Here is a 17,459-nt window from a genome sequence, read left to right as displayed (position 1 = left end):
ATAGCATACATTGTACTACGCTTTTGGAAATGTTGTCATTTGTGTATGGCACACAGATGGTGCATGTATTGACTTGGTCACCTAATAAGGACTATCACAATGTGATCAAGCATAAATGCCTAGTGTGGATGGAAGTGCTGCACTTCCCGCAAGAATTCAAGGCTCCTAGGCATAGTAACATCATTGGGTAAGGTTATATGCCCTCCTCGACCCAGAGGAAATGGAAATCGTTTTTGTATTTTGTGGGATGGTGATAAACCCACTATCCCTCACATTTCTATTGGGGTGAGCTATTGGCAGAAAATATTATGAGCTTAATTGGTGCGTGTTTGGTGGAGCTTGTTTCCAATGTCGTAAATTTGGGCACATAATACACCAACCCCCTGTAGAAGCTGTATCTCCACCTCAGCCAACAGGAAGTTGTGCAACTTGTAAACAAGGTGGTTAACACAGAAGCTGGGGTTAAGATGCAGGAAAAGTTAAAGAGTAAGCCCTCGATGCATACTAGAACTCTGGCAAATAATAACTGGAAAGGAAAAAGTAAAAGGGAAGGTTGACAAAGATGGATTTGTGACTCCAAAGAAAACAGCTAAGAAGCTGTCCCACTCTACATATCATATCCAGATTCGGACTGAGCCACAAACTGTACGAGGTCAGAATCAAAATCCTTTTACAGATGTTGTGTCTACAAACTTGGCGGAAGTTTGTAAAGGAGGCACACAAATTGTAGATAAAAATGATGTTATATGGCATGTATTAAAGGATGCTGGTGGTGACCACAACATGGATGTGAATTAGTTTTCTTTTACTTTTTTGGATAGATATGTCAATGTTTCCAGTAGAGTGTGTGACCTACAATGTTCAGGGCCTCTGTCATCCAAATAAATGGAGGCGTTTTTTGCACTATGTAAATAGAATGAAGCCTGATGTGTTGTGTATCCATGAACATAATCGACATGAGTTTGGTGGGCATTCTGGGCACTTCGCTGGTTATGATATATTTTATGCAAGAAACAATAGTTATTCAAGGGTTGATTTCCTTGTAAGGCATGAGTTGTAGCCAGTGCTTAAATTCAATGATCCTCATGGGAGATGGATGGTTATGCAATGTATGTTGCAGGGAGAAGTATATCAATTTGCAGGATTTTATGCTTCTCAATTGTCTTCTGTGAGACAAAGGTTGTGGCAAACTTTTGCCTCCTATCCTTGGCTAACACATGCTTTTGTGTGGGGATTTCAATAACTCCCCCAATGATGAAACAATATGCATCTCAAATGCTGGTGAATGAAAGACACGAATGGCAAAATTTCATCCTTCGGATAGATGCTAGTGATATGTGGTTGGCCAATATGGTACATGTGCTTGGATTTACTTTCAAACATAATGATGTCAATCACTATTGAGCATGTCTTAATAGATGGTACATGCTAAATGCTCAGATAGACATGCAAGTATGGGTGGATTATGCTGCTCAACTGTCTGATCATGTACCTTTGTGGATGGGCTTGTATTTTCAATTGTTAACAACAACTATCTTACACAGCATATTTCAGGCAATGGTGAAGGATACTACTGCACCACTTTGGGGTCAACTGTTAGAAGATTTGGATGTAGCTTGGTATCCCTATCACGTGCAGGCCCGTGCCATGGCTAATCTCTAGCATGAACATCATCAATCCTTGATTAGGACATCATTTAGGGCATCATTAGTAGTAGAAGCATTACAATCATCATCAGTATTAGAATCACCACCACCACCACCACCACCACCATCATCATCATCATCATTATCATCGTCATCATCATCATCAACAACATCATCACCATCAACAACAACATAAGCATAGGAGGGCATGGGAACCCAGTTAGCAGCCACCATTTGACAGTCCGTGGTGGACCCTAGCAGCAGCGAGTCGGCTATCATTAGTACGAAGGCCAGCATAAGTGACAGCAGAGAAGTAAAGCGCAACATATTAAAAAGGATTTATTGCCTATTATTTGTCCAACAGCAGGCCGACAACTTTTGGGCTAGCTGACTAGTAACCTTAGCATCTATAAAAGCATCATTCAACAATTCAGTCATTAATCAAGTCATTCATCCTTTTAGTAGTAGAAGTCAACATTAATCATGTAGAAGGGGTGAGAGGTCACCCTTCACAAGCATTCAACAAACTTTTTGTACCGAATGAAATACAAGAAAACTTGACACCAACTCTCTCTTCTTCTTCTCTCTCCTCTGTCTTAATCATGTATAGATCAACATCTTGTTTTTAATCAAGCTTAGGGCTGTGGATCAGTACAACAAGGCTTTCGTGCATGCAACATTGGTATTAGAGCATTCAGGCTCAGCCACTAAGCAAAGTCCCAAGGAGGTGCACAGATCCGGCAGAAGAATGCAACAAGGTAGCATATGGAGTGGTCTGCAATAGGCAAAGCTAGAGGAAGCATTCCCCGAGGGTATGTACTGAGAACCAGTACATCATTAAGCTCTCAGATCAGTTCCAAAGGCCTAGCAATAGGCATGGTCAGCTCCGCACCGTTGTGTTAAGGGAAAGGGATAGTAGGCATGGGGACAATAATGGAACAGATGCTCAATTCTTCAACAAGACTTGGAAGTGGAGATTAGAAGTGGAAGGTGTTCAGACAAAAAAAGAATCAGAGTTAAAGTAGAAGGTCAAAGTCAGTAGTCCATGGAGGAAGGATGAGAGAGTGTCCACCCCGTCATCGAGTTTGGCAGGAGGGGATGTCCCGTGCATGCCCATGCCATGGCTAATCTCGAGCATGAACATCATCAATCCTTGATTAGGACAGCATCTAGGGTGTCATTAGCAGTAGAAGCATTACCATCAGCAATAGCATCAACATTAGCAGTAGAAGCATTACCATCAATCCTTGATTAGGACAGCATCTAGGGTATCATTAGCAGGAGAAGCATTACCATCAGCAATATCATCAACATTAGTATTAGAGCCATCATCATCAGCATCATCAATAACATCATCACCATCAAAAGCATCAAAAGCATAGGAGGGCATGGGAACTGAGTCGGCAGCCATCAGGAGCTCTCAGTTGGCAGTCGGCAGCCCATGGGTGACCCTAGCAGTGAGTCGGCTATCAACAGTATGAAGTCCAGCATAAGGGACAATGGAGAAGTAAAGCGCAACATATTAAAAAGGATTTATTGCCTATTATTTGTCCAGTAGTAGCAGGCTTTTGGGCTAGGCGACCAACAACCTTAGCAGCATAAAGTCTAACATTTCATTCAACAATTCAGTCATTAATCAAGTCGTTCATCCTTTCAGTAGTAGAAGTCAGCTTTAATCATATAGAAGAGGCGAGAGGTCACCCTTTGGGGTTGACCAAGGGCCTAACCATGTATGAGCATTCTTGCACGCAAACTATCGTTGTAGACTATGGTAGATGGTACATGGGAGAACAAAGACAAAGGGTGGATGATGCAAAACAAACAGTACAATCATTGACAGAACTTAGCCATTGTCATGCATTATCAGATGTCCAGTAAATGGTATTGTGTGGCCAAAACCTGTATCACTATGGATGGCCAAAGGAAGATACAAAAATGGCAGGTAAGGGCACGCTACAAACAAATAATAAACAAAGGTTGCTTCTTCAAATGAAACACTGAATGAATGGTGCCCGATTACTCTAATGCCTGTGATATATAAGCTAGCCATCAAAATGATAGCCAACCGCCTGAAAGGTGTTTTGTATGACGGAATGTATCCTCAACAATATGATTTTGTGTCTACGCTAATCGTGCAGGTGGATGTGGCAAATGCATTTGATGTAGTGCAATGGGTTGATTACATAGTTGTTGATATAATGGTTGTCAAAGTCACACAGCAGCACAGCAGCAGCACGCACACCACCCTAGGGCACTGAGCAACGTCGGTGGCTGGGCTCCCATCTCCTAGCTGTTGCTCCCTCCTCCCAAAAACCCGGCCGGAGGAGATATCTATGACAAGGTGCCACCACACCCTATATATGGCTCTTTGACTTCCCATGCTCTTGCATATGGGATAATCCGCCACAGCTTCTAGTCATGCGATAACCCGAGAGTAGCACGAGAATTGCCACCTCCAACACCCTCCTTCAATTTGAGCACCTCGATCAAACAGAGGTTAGGACCGCCTAGGACCACACAGGCCGAGCTCTGATACCATGTCAAAGTCACGCAGCAGCAGCTCGCACACCACCCCAGGGCGCTGAGCAACGTTGGTGGTTGGGCTCCCATCTCCTAGCCGTTGCCCCCCCCCCCCCGCCCCCAAAAAAAAAAACCGGTCGGAGGAGATATCTATGACAAGGTGCCACCACACTCTATATATGGTTCTTTGACTTCCCATGCTCTTGCGATAATCCACCACAACTTTTTGTCATGCGATAACGCGAGACTAGCTACGAGAATCGCCACCTCCAACAATGGTTGCTTTGGGATTCGGGACAAAAATGCATTATGTAATATATTGGTTGTATAGGGATAACAATGTATTCTGGGTAAGGATCTCTCTAGATATTGGACATTGGGAAGATCGATAAGACAAGGTTGTCCTTTGAGTGCATTGCTATATGCAATTGCTACGGATCCTTTTCTCTTATACATTGACAAATTGTTGCAAATAGGACAGCTTCATGGCCTGCAAAAATTGGATGGAACTCACTTTATGACACAGGCCTATGCAGATGACTCTTTCTTCAGTCTAAAAATGATCCAACTCATCTCACATTCATCATGAGTGTCTTAGAGTTGTTTGGTAATGTTGCGGGACTTTATATAGATTTTGAGAAGTCAAAGTGGATTCCGTTATGCTGTATGGATTGGCACCGACTTCTATGGCGAGGTCAAATAGTTCAGCCAAATCAAATGGTCAAGCATCTTGGATACCTGTTAGGATGGGGATATGATGGTTGAGAAGGTGGCACAATGGGTACTACAGAGGCTCAAAGCGAAACTTGCTTATTGGAAGCTATCTATGTGGCCCTTGCATGTGAGATTATACATTGTACAATTAGTGATCATTGCTTATGTTCAATTCCATTTGCCAGTGCTTGTTTGGAGAAAGAAAGATTTGCACGCTTTCATGTCTAAAGCTTTGGAATTGTTCTGGAAGACCAAGGCAAATAAAAAAGCCTTGAGACTGTTGCGACGCAATTGTGTTTGCTCGCCGAATGAATATTCTTAATATTCACTGCCATGTTTTAGCTTGAAAAGCTACCATGATTCCAGTTCTTTTTCGGCAAGAGTAGCCTTGGGCAATCATGCTTGCAACTATGTGTACAGGCATGAAAAGTATGGCTTATGAAATTTGGGTGAATTCACACTGGGAATCGGTGTTAGGCTGTTTTGAGGGCTGCATTGTGGGTTGTTCATATGCTACAAGAATGGTGCAAGATTGGAAGAGTGCATTGAAAGACCTCAAATGGGTGGGACATGATTCTGCAATTGGTAACTCTATGCGGCTGGAAAGTTTGCACTGGTCCTCTTTGTTTGCAGAACCGCTAGCTATGCAAGGGCCACGTAAAGCATGCTTTTTGGCATCCTTGGGTATATGCACGCTATAGGATGTTGTGGATGATATAGGGAATGTGCTATCCTTTCCGTAGGTGTGTAGTAAGCATAACTTGGTTTGCATCATAGTTTGACTTGGAGAAAGATTAAAAGGTTATTGTAGCCATATGAACCATTGCCCCCACCACTGGTTGAAAATGACAGGTTGCATGTGTTGGGTAGGAGGAAAGCTAGCCTGCACACACACACACACACACACACACAACCTCAAGCACAGAGAAACGTGAGAGTGCTGGAAAAGATGTACTCAATAATGATATTAAATGAAAGCACTAGTGAGTACTAAAAGGCCTAGGGCAAAGTGCCCAACACACATAAGTGTGTTCACACGGGGAAAAAACCTATGTCCAGTCATAGGGAAAAAGTGCCCATGAGTAAGCTGGGTTCAAACTTGAACTAGCCAGGAGTGGACATGACCAACAAACCCCCCTCAAGTGAATGCTGTGAACGGGTAGCAGCAGGGTGATAAAGGTGTGAATGCTGCCCTGCACTATGCTCCACAGTAAGAGTGAACTGCAATGCCAATGGAAAAAGCAAGCACTATATGATGGGAAAAAGGAGAATCCCCAATGTCATAGTGCTAATGCTAGAGCACAGTAGTACATAAATGCATCACTAGAAATGCATGGCAAAGATCATGTGGACATCAACTGCGTCAAATCAAGAGGCATCGCATAATACCCCCCTGAAGGCAAGTACCAAATGCCAAGCTGAGCTGCATGTAATCCATATCAATGCTTTGTAACTGCACCAGTGATAAGCATAAGAAGAGGTAGCAGATATACGCTTGTGTAAAGGCAACGGGATCCAGAAGTCATGCCTAAGAGACATGCAATGTAAGCTGCAGAAGTGATACTCATCAATGGAGGATCCGATGAGGAAAAAAAATCAGCAATGGTAGGGCTGATAAAAGTAAAAATTCAGCAATGGGAAAAGCTGAAAATGGGGAGAAAAAGTGGGGGCTCGAGGCGAGCATCAGCCAATGCTATGAGAGGATAGGTAAACTCTCAGCGATGCCATGATCAGTGGCATGTATGGCAAATGTAAAGATGCATAATCCCACAATGAATAATATACATGTGACATGTCAAAACCATGAGGGCAAGCCAACACTGGCCAAGTGTGTAAAAGGCAGTCCCAGTAAACATCACATGTGAGAAAGTGACAATGTCAACACTGTAGAAACAATCCCACTGCAAGGGAAAACATCATAAAAGGCATTTCCAGTAGACATCACATAAGAGAAAGCGTCTAGCATAGACCAGCATAAGGGTCAACAAGCATAAGTGACCATGAGGCATCACCAGTTGCATGTGGGCAAGTTGAATCCCCCTCTGAAATGCATCTGCCAGACAATGCATACCATGGAGTACAGACTATAAAGCATAGTCATCAAAACCAATGGCATCAAAAGACATCTCTGCAGGCAATGAAGATGTAAGTGTCAAGGTTGATGTTGGGGTAAAGGCGTTATGCCCACCCTTATAGTGTGTACAAGCCCATAAGTTATAGTACATAGTACACTTAGTACTTTTAATGTACTAAGTGCACTATGTGTACTAGTGCAATATACATGTGTGATAGGGGAGTCACACACTCACACTTGATGAGTTGACTTATCCCCACAACTCTCTCTCTCTCTCTCCCTTGTTCTCTCTGTGTATGTCTCCCACATGAATTAACCTAACCCTAATTCTTCATACTCCCACACAACTGGTATCAGAGCCATTCTGCTGGTCGTACCCTGTGCTGGTCGTACCCTGTGACTGCTATCAGCTGGCTTAAGCAGTGCTGCTCTCCCAGGCGCAGGTGGAGAAGAAGGCGAATGCAGGGGTGTCAGCGCTGGGCAGCATACGTCCATACAGCAGCAAGCGTTGGTCGCTAATCGTGTAGCGAGCCACTGAAGTGAGCGAAGAAGAAGCGTTGGGCGAAGGCGTTGGCGAACAAGCGCTGAATCCAAGAAGCGTGTAGCGCTGGGTGTAGACTGGTGCTAGGCGAAGCAGGCAAACACAAGCGAAGGCAGCATGGCGATTTGGCCGACGGCTGGCTACGTGAGCGAGTACGTGTAGCGTTGGACCCGACGAAGCAAGAGTACCTGCGACTACTGCGAGCGCTGCTGTCTCGTAGACTTTGCCACCTTCACATCGGCGTCGAAGGTGCCAAGCATGGAGTCATAAGCGCCCAGCTCAGCAGCAGTAGCGGCCTCGTGTGAACGCCATGGTTAAGCTTCCCTCGCAAGTAATTCTTGTGTCGGATCACCTCCTCCCATCCAACATTTCAGGCGCGCTTAATTGCACAATTACATCAAAAGCCCCAAATTTTGACATCCAATTTCTTGCAAATTGATCCTGATTGTGACCAATTTCCTGCAAATTGATCCTGATTGTGACCAATGTCACCCAATTTTGCCAATTTTGCTCAAAAATTGAGCAATTCGACACGTGTACCTGCTCAATTGTTGATTGTACTTGCTCAATTGCAAATCCCAAAAAAAAATTGAGGAAAATACCTTGTAATTTTTTGATTTTTTTGTTTTTGTTGCAGGAAAAGGAGGGTTTGCTGATGCTGCTGCAGAATTAGTGCAGATGAAGGACTCCTTTGCAGCAGCCCGTGCGAATCTCTACAGTTCTCTGATGAGACCCTTTTCTGTGCCAAAGTGTACTGTAGAAACGAGGGAATACGAGGATCAATCTTCTTGAAGCTCTTCAAACAAAAGGAGGTCTTCCTTCTCTGCGGAGAGTGGCTTCGAACAAGATAGCTATTTGTCAAAACCTCATCAATGTTAATGAGCTGCTCTCGTAGGTCCTTCACTTGCGTAAGGTACTGATCGATAGAGTCACCTTCAAGCATGCGGTCAGTCTCAAGCTTGCCCGGAAGGTGAGCTACACGAGCCTCATTGCGACCTGAATACAATGCCGCCAGGGTATCCCAAGCACCCTTTGCAGTGGTGCAAGATCGAATGTGCGGAATGATATGCCTGCGGCACGAGAGAGCAATCAATGCATGGGCCTGAGCATCCCTAGCATCCCAAGTACGTTGCTGCCGAGTAGGAGGAAGACGAGGAGGTGGACCTGTAGGAGGATGAGCGGGAATCACTTCACCTTCCGTTGGAGCAGGTGCAAGAGGACGCTCCTCAGTGCCATCCACATACAACCATACATTTTTGGCAACCAAAACATGATGTATCATATAAGCCCACATAGGGTAGTTGTCCCCATTGAGCTTGTCCTCTTGAGATAGCATTCCAAAGAGGTCATTATTACTGTTGGCCATGATAGGACAGCAAATTTGTCACAAGTCACCACGAGTATGCAATGTCCAGCAAAACCGTAAGAATGCGGGAGATAAATAGCAGGATAACCAATGGACTGAAAGGGAACTCCTTCACTAGGAGAACTACATACGCATGTCCCAAATATGCAAGTGTACTGCACGATGATGCAAATCTGTCAAAGTGTCCATAATGGCATACATATACTGCAGCAACCACAAATGTATACATGTGCCGTGAAAAACACAATCAGCTGACACCTGTAAGAGCTGCAAGTGCTCAAATCCTGGCAGATCAAATGTAAATTGGTCGAATGCTCCAAAAATGGGCTCAATGTAGAAAAGCCCTAATTTTTAGGCAACCAATTAGACCACATCTGAACCGGATCTGCATCTGTAAATTTGCTAATGCGATTGTCACTTGTACCAAGTGCTGCAATGCCCGAAAATTGGGGGAAATGGTCCAATGCCAACCAAATGTGCCTGCAATACCCAAAAATTTGGGAGAAATGCTCCAATGCCAACCAAATGTACCTGCAATATCCGAAATTGCCCGCAAATAGTGCCAATTTTTGCAAAATCCCCAAATTTCTAGTGCAATTATGCACACCAAATCTGCTGAAATCAATGCCAATGTGTGCCAATGTTGCAATTGCAAGCTCAATGGTGAAAAGCCCCAAATTTCAATAGCAATTTGTGCAATTTCAGGTCAAAAATTTACAATTTTGAGCGCAATGTTGAAAAGTCCCAAAAATAATGCTGTATTTAGCAATTTCTGAGTATTTGAAAAAATTTGCAAAAATATCCCAAATTGTGAGCAGCTACAATTGTGCAGGTAGATTTGAGGCAGGGGCATGCAGATCTGACAGATTTGAGGCAAGAGCGTGGAGATCTAAAGCGGCAGAACAGGGCGGCGGTGGCGCAGGTACAGGTCGGCGGCAGATCTGAAGTGGATCAACACCGTACAGGCGATGGCGGGCAGGTGACCGCGATGCAGGCGGCGACTGGCAGATCTGAAAGCGGGGATAGCTGCGAACGCAGATCTGTTGGGCGACACGGTTTTGAGCGATGGCGGCGGCAGTGGTGCACGCGGATCTGACAGGCAGCGGCGCACAGCGGACCTGAGGCAGCTACGGCTCACGACGGTGACAGCAACTGTGAGGGCGACGGTACACAGAGTGGCAGCGGCGGCGAACACAGGGCGGCGCAGGTTTGAGCGGTGGCGGCAGCGCACACAGAGGGCGTACGGTCGTGGGCACACGTGTACGGAGCAGAGAGTACACGCAGATCTAGAGAGAGAGTGTGGTGTCTAAAGTGTGCAATAGGCTGCAGCAAGGGGCAAACCCTAACCCTAATGTTTGGGAGCAACAGGGTGTAACCCTAACCCTAACCAGGCTCTGATACCAATGTTGGGTAGGAAGGAAGCTAGCCTACACACACACACACACACACACACACAACCTCAAGCACAGAGAAACGTGAGTGCTGGAAAAGATGTACTCAATAATGATATTAAATGAAAGTACAAGTGAGTACTAAAAGGCCTGCAAAGTGCCCAACACACATAAGTGTGTTCACACGGGGAAAAAACCTGTGTCCAGTCACTAACAGGGAAAAAGTGCCCGTGAGTAAGCTGGGTTCACACCTGAACTAGTCGGGAGTGGACATGACCAACAGCATGACTAGAAAGTGAAAGGGCAAACCGACTATGCTCGGGGATTACATTTGGGCTGCTAGCATGCATAATCATTTGCTTCCACCACCTTGGATTCACGCACATGGCAACACTCTATGGGGTATGCAAAAGAGTGAAAGATGGTGGAAAAAAACCCTCTTGGGACGTGGAAAAGTAAGTTGCCTTTAAAGCAAAGATTGTTTCTTTGGCACTGTTTAGTGGGTGTCCTCCCTGTTGGGGAGTTGCTTGCTGAAAGAGGGATAGCTGGAGCCACCTACTACAGATGTGGAGCTCGTTCTGAAACTGTACCACATCTGATATGGCATTGTTTGGAGACAAGGGAGTTTCTTCGATGATTGGCCGATGATATCTCAAGTTGCTTTCTAGGCATGCGATATCGAAAGCATTTCTGGATATTTGGGACTGGTGTGCCCAACTCTCTTGATTTTGATGTTTTCTTTCTATGGACTAGATATTGAGGCTCTATGGACAATACGGAAGATGAGAAACAATGCTATGTTTGGGCAGACGCCTCTAGAAGCATTTGCTTACTTCAAGAAGTGCGACAATCCCTCCATGATTGCTTACAGTTGGAGGGCATTGCTTTTAGCCACTTTGAGGTGTTTTTCCACTGCTTCTGAAGTTCTTTGAAGATGGACTTATCTTGAGTCCATCTCCTATATTGTACATAAGTCATTGTTAATAGAAGCATGGTTTTCACAAAAAAAAGTGTGTAAACCCACCCTAAGGAGAGTGGGTAAGTATGCATGTTAATGTGAGTGTGTGAGATAGATGAACCACTAAGGCTATAAAAGCAATGTACTTGGTGAAAATCTCAATCTAATCATCATTGAGTTGTGCAATATCCTCTCTCTCTCTCTCTCTCTCTCTCTCTCTCTCTCTCTCTCTCTCTTTTTTCGTGAAATGGTGTTTTATATTATATGTAAAAATGTACATCAGCCACATGGCTCACACAGAACCTATGGCCCCAAAAAAACCCCCCACAAAAGATCCTCTAAAGGATCATGACCATGCAAACCTGTACACTAATAAGAAAGCAGAAGACAATTTGATGTCTCTTCACCTTTTGGGAGGCGACCGCATTGGCTAGGATGCGGTAGCAAGATCTGATTGTGCTCCTCGATTTCGAGAATTGGGACTTTTTGGAGGGGACGATGTGCGGGATGGGTTTCTCTAAGGAGTGGGTCCGAGGTCTATCGAGACTCTACTCGGCTTCTCATAATCATGTTCTTATCCAGGGTGCTAGAGGTGACAGATTTTTGCTTTCACAGTCAGTCCAGCAAGGGTGCCCTCTAGCACCTTATCTCTTCGCGTTTGTTGAGGCCACGAGCAATTTTCTCTCCACCCAAGAGACCGGACTCCAAGGACTGCATCTTCCCATTCGAGTGTCGGAGGTGCTTCTTAATTCCGAGTTTGCTAACGACACAGCAACATACGTGTCAGGGGCCAAGGAAAACCTCTAAAGATTCACCGAGGCAATAGAGATTTTTTGTCGTGCATCCGGAGCACAGATCAACTAGCACAAGTTGTGTGGATTTTGGGTTGGCTCATCGCTTTCCTTGACTTGACGTCTAGTTGAGGCTTTTCCAAGGGGAACTCCAGTTCGTTATCTTGGATGCCAGGTTGGCATTGACATCTTCTTTGAGCAGCAGCTCGCCCCCTTCTTCTGAGCATTCAGAAGAAGTTGTTATATTGGAGTTTGGTGAGGCTTTCCCTAGATGGCTGGGTAGTGGTGGCGAACGATTTTCTTCTTGCCACCATGTGGTACATTACCTCATGCTAGTCCTTCTCTTGGACATGTATTGGTTAGGTTCAACATTTGATCTGAAACTTTCTATGGGTTGGAAGTGATGGGAGACTGGCGAGGGCCAAGGTGGCCTGGAGAGTGATCATCGAGCCGTGACGCAAAGGGGGCCTAGGGCATCATCGCTCAATTCAGAGCATGTCCTGTTGGGCAAGTTGATTGTTCGTGGTCTTCTTTTGGGCGGTGAGCCTTGGAAGGACTTCCTCCTAGCTAGGGTCTCCACCCGCACTCCGACCCTAGGAGGCCTTGGCCTCAGAGCACGAGATGGATCTTCACAGAGATGTGGGCACGTGGCTTTAGCCCAGTATTTGAGGACAGATTTGCAGCTAGTCTCTTGCGTGCTTGGGATCATCTCAGACCGGCCCTGCAATAGTCAGCTCTAGTAGCCTTCGAGGGCTTAGCAACCTCTGAGCTGGAATCCTTCGGTCCATCTGGCTAGTGGTCACATGCTCGGGCTCGCCCACACGTATCATGGGGAGCCTTGAGTAAAGCCCCACTAGGTCACTTGAATATTGGCTTGCATTTAGACAGCTAACCCCAGAGGCTTAGGAGAGAGGCCTTCTTGGGATCCAGGGCATAGACCGACTTAGCCTCGACATTGACTCTTCCATCCCTCTGGAGTGGCTGGGAGTATTCACTAGGCGCAGTATACCCCTAGCAGTTCATGGTGCGCACAAGTGCTCCATTGTATTCACCTTCTTTATTGGGCTTCATGGTAGACTGGAGAGATCAAAGAAACCCTTGGAGGACCTCAAGGGATGCACCTTGTAGAGGGTGAGGGTGGTGACGGCCTCCAGTGGAACCCGAGAGAGTGGACATGGTAGGATCTAGAGGATAGATAGGAGTTGCCTGTTGGTACCCCCTTCTTTGCTTACACCGCACGATTGGGCCACAGGATTCAGATGTCAGAGGTGGAGGGTACTCTAGCAGCAGCAGCAGCGCATTGGCAGTCCTAGGGCCTCCTATTGCATTTTCTCATAGATCTCTGGAAGCGGCTGTGGGACATCTTTCAGCCGCGGAAGATCACTCTTATCAGCTAGCACATAGGAGCTTAGCAGTTGGCACTTGGTTGGCCATTGGGGGAAGACTAGCATTATGTTAGACTGGCAAAGGATCCTATGCATTTTCACTATGGATCGGGCTCCCACCCGTATTGTTACATGGGGCACTGGTGCTTGGGCCATTGATGCTGTGATCATCATGCCATATGAGGAAGGTGGGGGACTAGACCTTCAGGTCTCTCACTGTCATATTTCTGTTGTGCCAAGTCCAGCTCCGCCTATTGGTCATTGGACCTTGGGTTCTTGCTAGAGAAGGGAGATTTGCAGTACTATAGCCGTGTGGCATCTAATGCGAGCTTATTGAAGGTACCGCTTCCACGCATGCAACATTGGTATCAGAGCGTTCAGGCTCAGCCACTAAGCATAGTCCCAAGGAGGTGTATAGATCTACATAAGAATGTAGTCAAGGTAGCATATGGAGTGGTTTGCAACAGGCAGAGCTAGAGGAAAGCATTCTCTGGGGGTATGTACTCCAAACCAGTACATCATTAGCTCTAAGATTAGTTCCAAAGGCCTAGTAACATGCATGATCAGATCCGGCTGGTGACCCACTGTTGTGTTAAGGGAAAGGGATAACAGGCATGGGGAAAACGGTGGAATAGATGCTCAGTTCTTCAACAAGACTTGGAAGTGGAGATCAGAAGTGGAAGGTGTTCAGACAAAGTGTCAAAGTCAGAGTCAAAGTAGAAGGTCAAAGTCAGAATTCCAGGGAGGAAGGATGATAGTGTCCACCCCGTCGTCAAGTTTAGCAGGAGGGGATGTCACGTGCACACCTGTGCCATGGCCCGAACCTCAGCATGAACAGCATAATCCGTGTTTAGGACAGTAGTTAAGGCTTATCATCATCATCATCATCAACATCGACATCAACATCAACATCATGGAGGGCATGGGAACCTAGTCGGCAGCCATGAGAAGGCTCTCAACAGCAGTAAGCAGGCATTTGGGGCTCAGGCAGGCCGTCGGCCAGGTGCTAGTGAGTCGGCCAGCAGTGTGGGCAAGCATTGAATTAACGCAGTATTTATAAAAATATTTTAAGCAATATCATGTGTCTATAGCAGGCCAGCAGCAGCACCATAGACCTACCAGCACCTCTAGATCATATACAAGCATAAAGTCAACATTTGCATTCATTCATTAACCTTTTGAAGAAGTTACAAGGCAGTAGAAGCATGTAGAAGGCCAGAGGTTACCCCTACGGGGTAGATCAAGGGCCTTGATGATATACAGACTTTCATGTCACCTTTTTGTACCATAATACAAGAAAACCCTGACACCAACTCTCTGTCTCTTCTCTCCTTTGTCTTAATCATGTTTATTGAACATTTTGTTCTTAATCAAGATTCAGGCTTACGGATGTGGATCAGTACACTAAGGCTTCCGTGCATGCAACAAGGCTTCCACGCATGCAACAGGCGGCCAGCCGGAGGAGAAGTGCATCCTCCTTCGGGGACGGATTTGTACGTGGCCATTTTGGCTGTTTTCTTGGTAACTAATAGAAGGATCTTTTTCGTGGGAAAAAAGGAGGCGATTTGATCTCAAAGAGAATGAAAATATCCTGGCCCATCTTTACTCTCTTTTCCTTAGTGTCCTTAGTGGTGAGTGGTGACAGGTATGCGACAACGATGAGGTCAAAAGCTTTGATAATTGATGGTTTGCTTTTGAGGAACTAAATGTTCTGACTTTTTCTTGTTTATTGATTGCAGGTACTATAGATCCCCAACAGGTAGGAGATTACGCTCGATGCCGGATGTTGAACGGTATGTTTACTGTGTTTACGGATGCCACATTATGTGGTCTAACCACCTACATTAATTTGGAAAGTTTTTGTTTCCATCTAAAATGCCACCTAGTGTACATAGATGCTTTATAATCCATGTAAAATTTGAAAGTGTATTCCAAATAGTATGCAACTTTTCCAACTTGCATGGCCTCAGTTTTCTGGCAGAGCATCCCGAGTACGTCAATGCGGGTGTCAGTAAAAGCCAGTTTTCTTTTGTCAAACCAAAGCCTCTAGATCCAAGCTATGTGAAGAAAAGGAACTTGGATGCCCCTCAGTTAATGAGGGGCAGCATTACACATAAGAAACCCTGCACCAATAAGGAGTGAAGTTTCCGTCTTCATGGCGAAATTTTTTCCGCTCTGCAGGGCACACTTTCTTGCACATACAACAAATTTACACAGAATATATACCTTCTTATTAGGACTTGTTAAAGGGTTCATGCTTAGACTGTGTGGATGTTGCGGATTGTAAAGTCTGCACCATGATATGATTAGGGAGAAAACATTGCCATGTCAGAGTAAATTGACTTTTATAGCTTACTAGGCTTTGTCCCTTCAGACTCACTGTTTTTGTGCTCTTTGGATGAAGGCCAAAAAGAATAAGACTTACGATCATTGCTTGTATGCTATCTGACCTCTTGATCTTTTTGCTTAACCTCGGCTTGTTTTTTTTCTCATTTTTCTTCAGCCTTGCTAAACACAACAGGTGATGGACATACCAAGATTTGTCTTGCTTTTCTTATGTTGTTTGCCTTTTTCTCATGGGGTTGCATGTTATCCATTTGATTCATGACCTGCTACATGTGCCCCTGATGCATCTTTGCTTGAAAAGCAGTATGATCTAGTGGGATGATTGCACGATTATTGAACCAAGGAAGAGGCATGTTCTGACACTAGCTAGAAAATGAGATCCAAGTTTTGTGCATGAGTTGGAAGTCCTTAGGCACCGTCTAGATGAGGCACACTATACTATACATCATGTATAAGAGGCATACCAAAATAATGTTTCACTTACTATGAAACATAGGATGCACACATGAATCACCAATATGTAAGATGGGCAAGGAAGAAGATGGGATGGATTGAGATGAAGAAGCTCACACTTGAAAATGAGATTTAAAGATAGCATGTAGCATATGGAGATGCTATAGAATGTCAATGGGTACGACAATTAATGGTGGTAATGCTGAAGACTCAAGGAAATTGAATGGAAGGAGCTGATGAAGAAACGATCTGATCCGTCGATGACACATTTGGGTGAGTGATGCCATGCGTTTAAAATTGTACAATGCTTCATTTGTGAGCCTTGAGGCATAAGGTAGCTACTAAAATGAAGGATGGATGAGCCACATAAATGAAGTATACTAGCCATAGGAGAGCTACCTAAAAGTTGGTGTGCCCTTGGTCTAATAATATCAAGTGGTGAGAGGTTTTTGGGTATTTGGTTTTTTTTTTTTTTGCAAACATGAAGTCTATAATTGAAAGCCTTATTACAGGTGATGCCTTGCCATCACACTGGTCTTGATGTCCCTCAACTTGTAATTGACAGATTGTGAATAAAGAGAGATGGAAATTAAAATGAAAAATTTGGTCTTTTTTGAAGTAGTCATGGAGAACCTTGATATTTGGGTCAAAATTGGAATTTCTGGGCAATATTAAAGAGGCCATAGAAGGCTTCAAGACTATTATACAGTGGTCTGTATTATAATTATCGTGCTTTTTGCATGTATTTCTTACTATTAGTCTCCTTAGATGTATTAACTCTATAAAGTCATCATCTCGTGACTTTGCTTTCCAAGGAGCTAAATACGTAGATATGGTTTAGCTATGAAGTTGCCTTTTCAAAATGTCAATCTTTCCTCTAGACAAATCCTCATCTTGAATAAATTTTAATTACTAAGCATGAATTAACAAGTCCACCCATCGTTTGGTGCTAGGTTAACATCCTTTTTTCCACAACCCCCCACTTTATGTAGAAAATTAATGGAGGACGAAAGCTCGGCTTGCTACCAAAATAGTGTTGAAGAATACATAGCCTTTTGCACTTTTACAAGGGTACACTATGCCAAATTGCACAATGCATGACCAAAAAAAGCCTATGATTTATTGAAAAGATTAGGTAAGTTTTTATTGGTGGCAATCGGCCAAAGTAGAAGGATATGCATGATCTCCAAGGTGGAAAACCGGCAAGAGGTACACGGTGTAATGTATCATAAGCTAGGTGGAACAAAGGACATCTTGCAAGAGAAACTATGTGG

The 17,459-nt window shown here is 44.6% G+C and overlaps 1 protein-coding gene across 4 annotated transcripts in view; it reads left to right on the top strand.

The window, feature by feature from the left end:
* Positions 1 to 16,787, top strand: part of LOC147620929 (putative methyl-CpG-binding domain protein 12) — a 47,354-nt gene extending 30,567 nt beyond the window's left edge. For 2 of the 4 annotated variants that reach the window (XM_086825201.1, XM_086825202.1), the window contains 2 exons: positions 15,126 to 15,179; positions 15,357 to 16,787. In XM_086825201.1, the coding sequence (XP_086681327.1) occupies positions 15,126 to 15,179; positions 15,357 to 15,528 (226 nt within the window). In that variant the 3' untranslated portion in view covers positions 15,529 to 16,787. The other 2 variants (XR_015270029.1, XR_015270030.1) reach the window with 2 other exon arrangements.
* The last annotated feature ends 672 nt before the right edge of the window (positions 16,788 to 17,459 follow it).

The sequence above is a fragment of the Cibotium barometz genome, chromosome 31 (assembly GCF_041138505.1).
Source record: "Cibotium barometz isolate CiBa-2024 chromosome 31, ASM4113850v1, whole genome shotgun sequence".
Taxonomy (NCBI): Eukaryota; Viridiplantae; Streptophyta; class Polypodiopsida; order Cyatheales; family Cibotiaceae; genus Cibotium; species Cibotium barometz.
The sequence above is the reverse complement of the archived record's forward strand: the minus strand, read 5'-3'. Positions and strand labels throughout refer to the sequence as shown.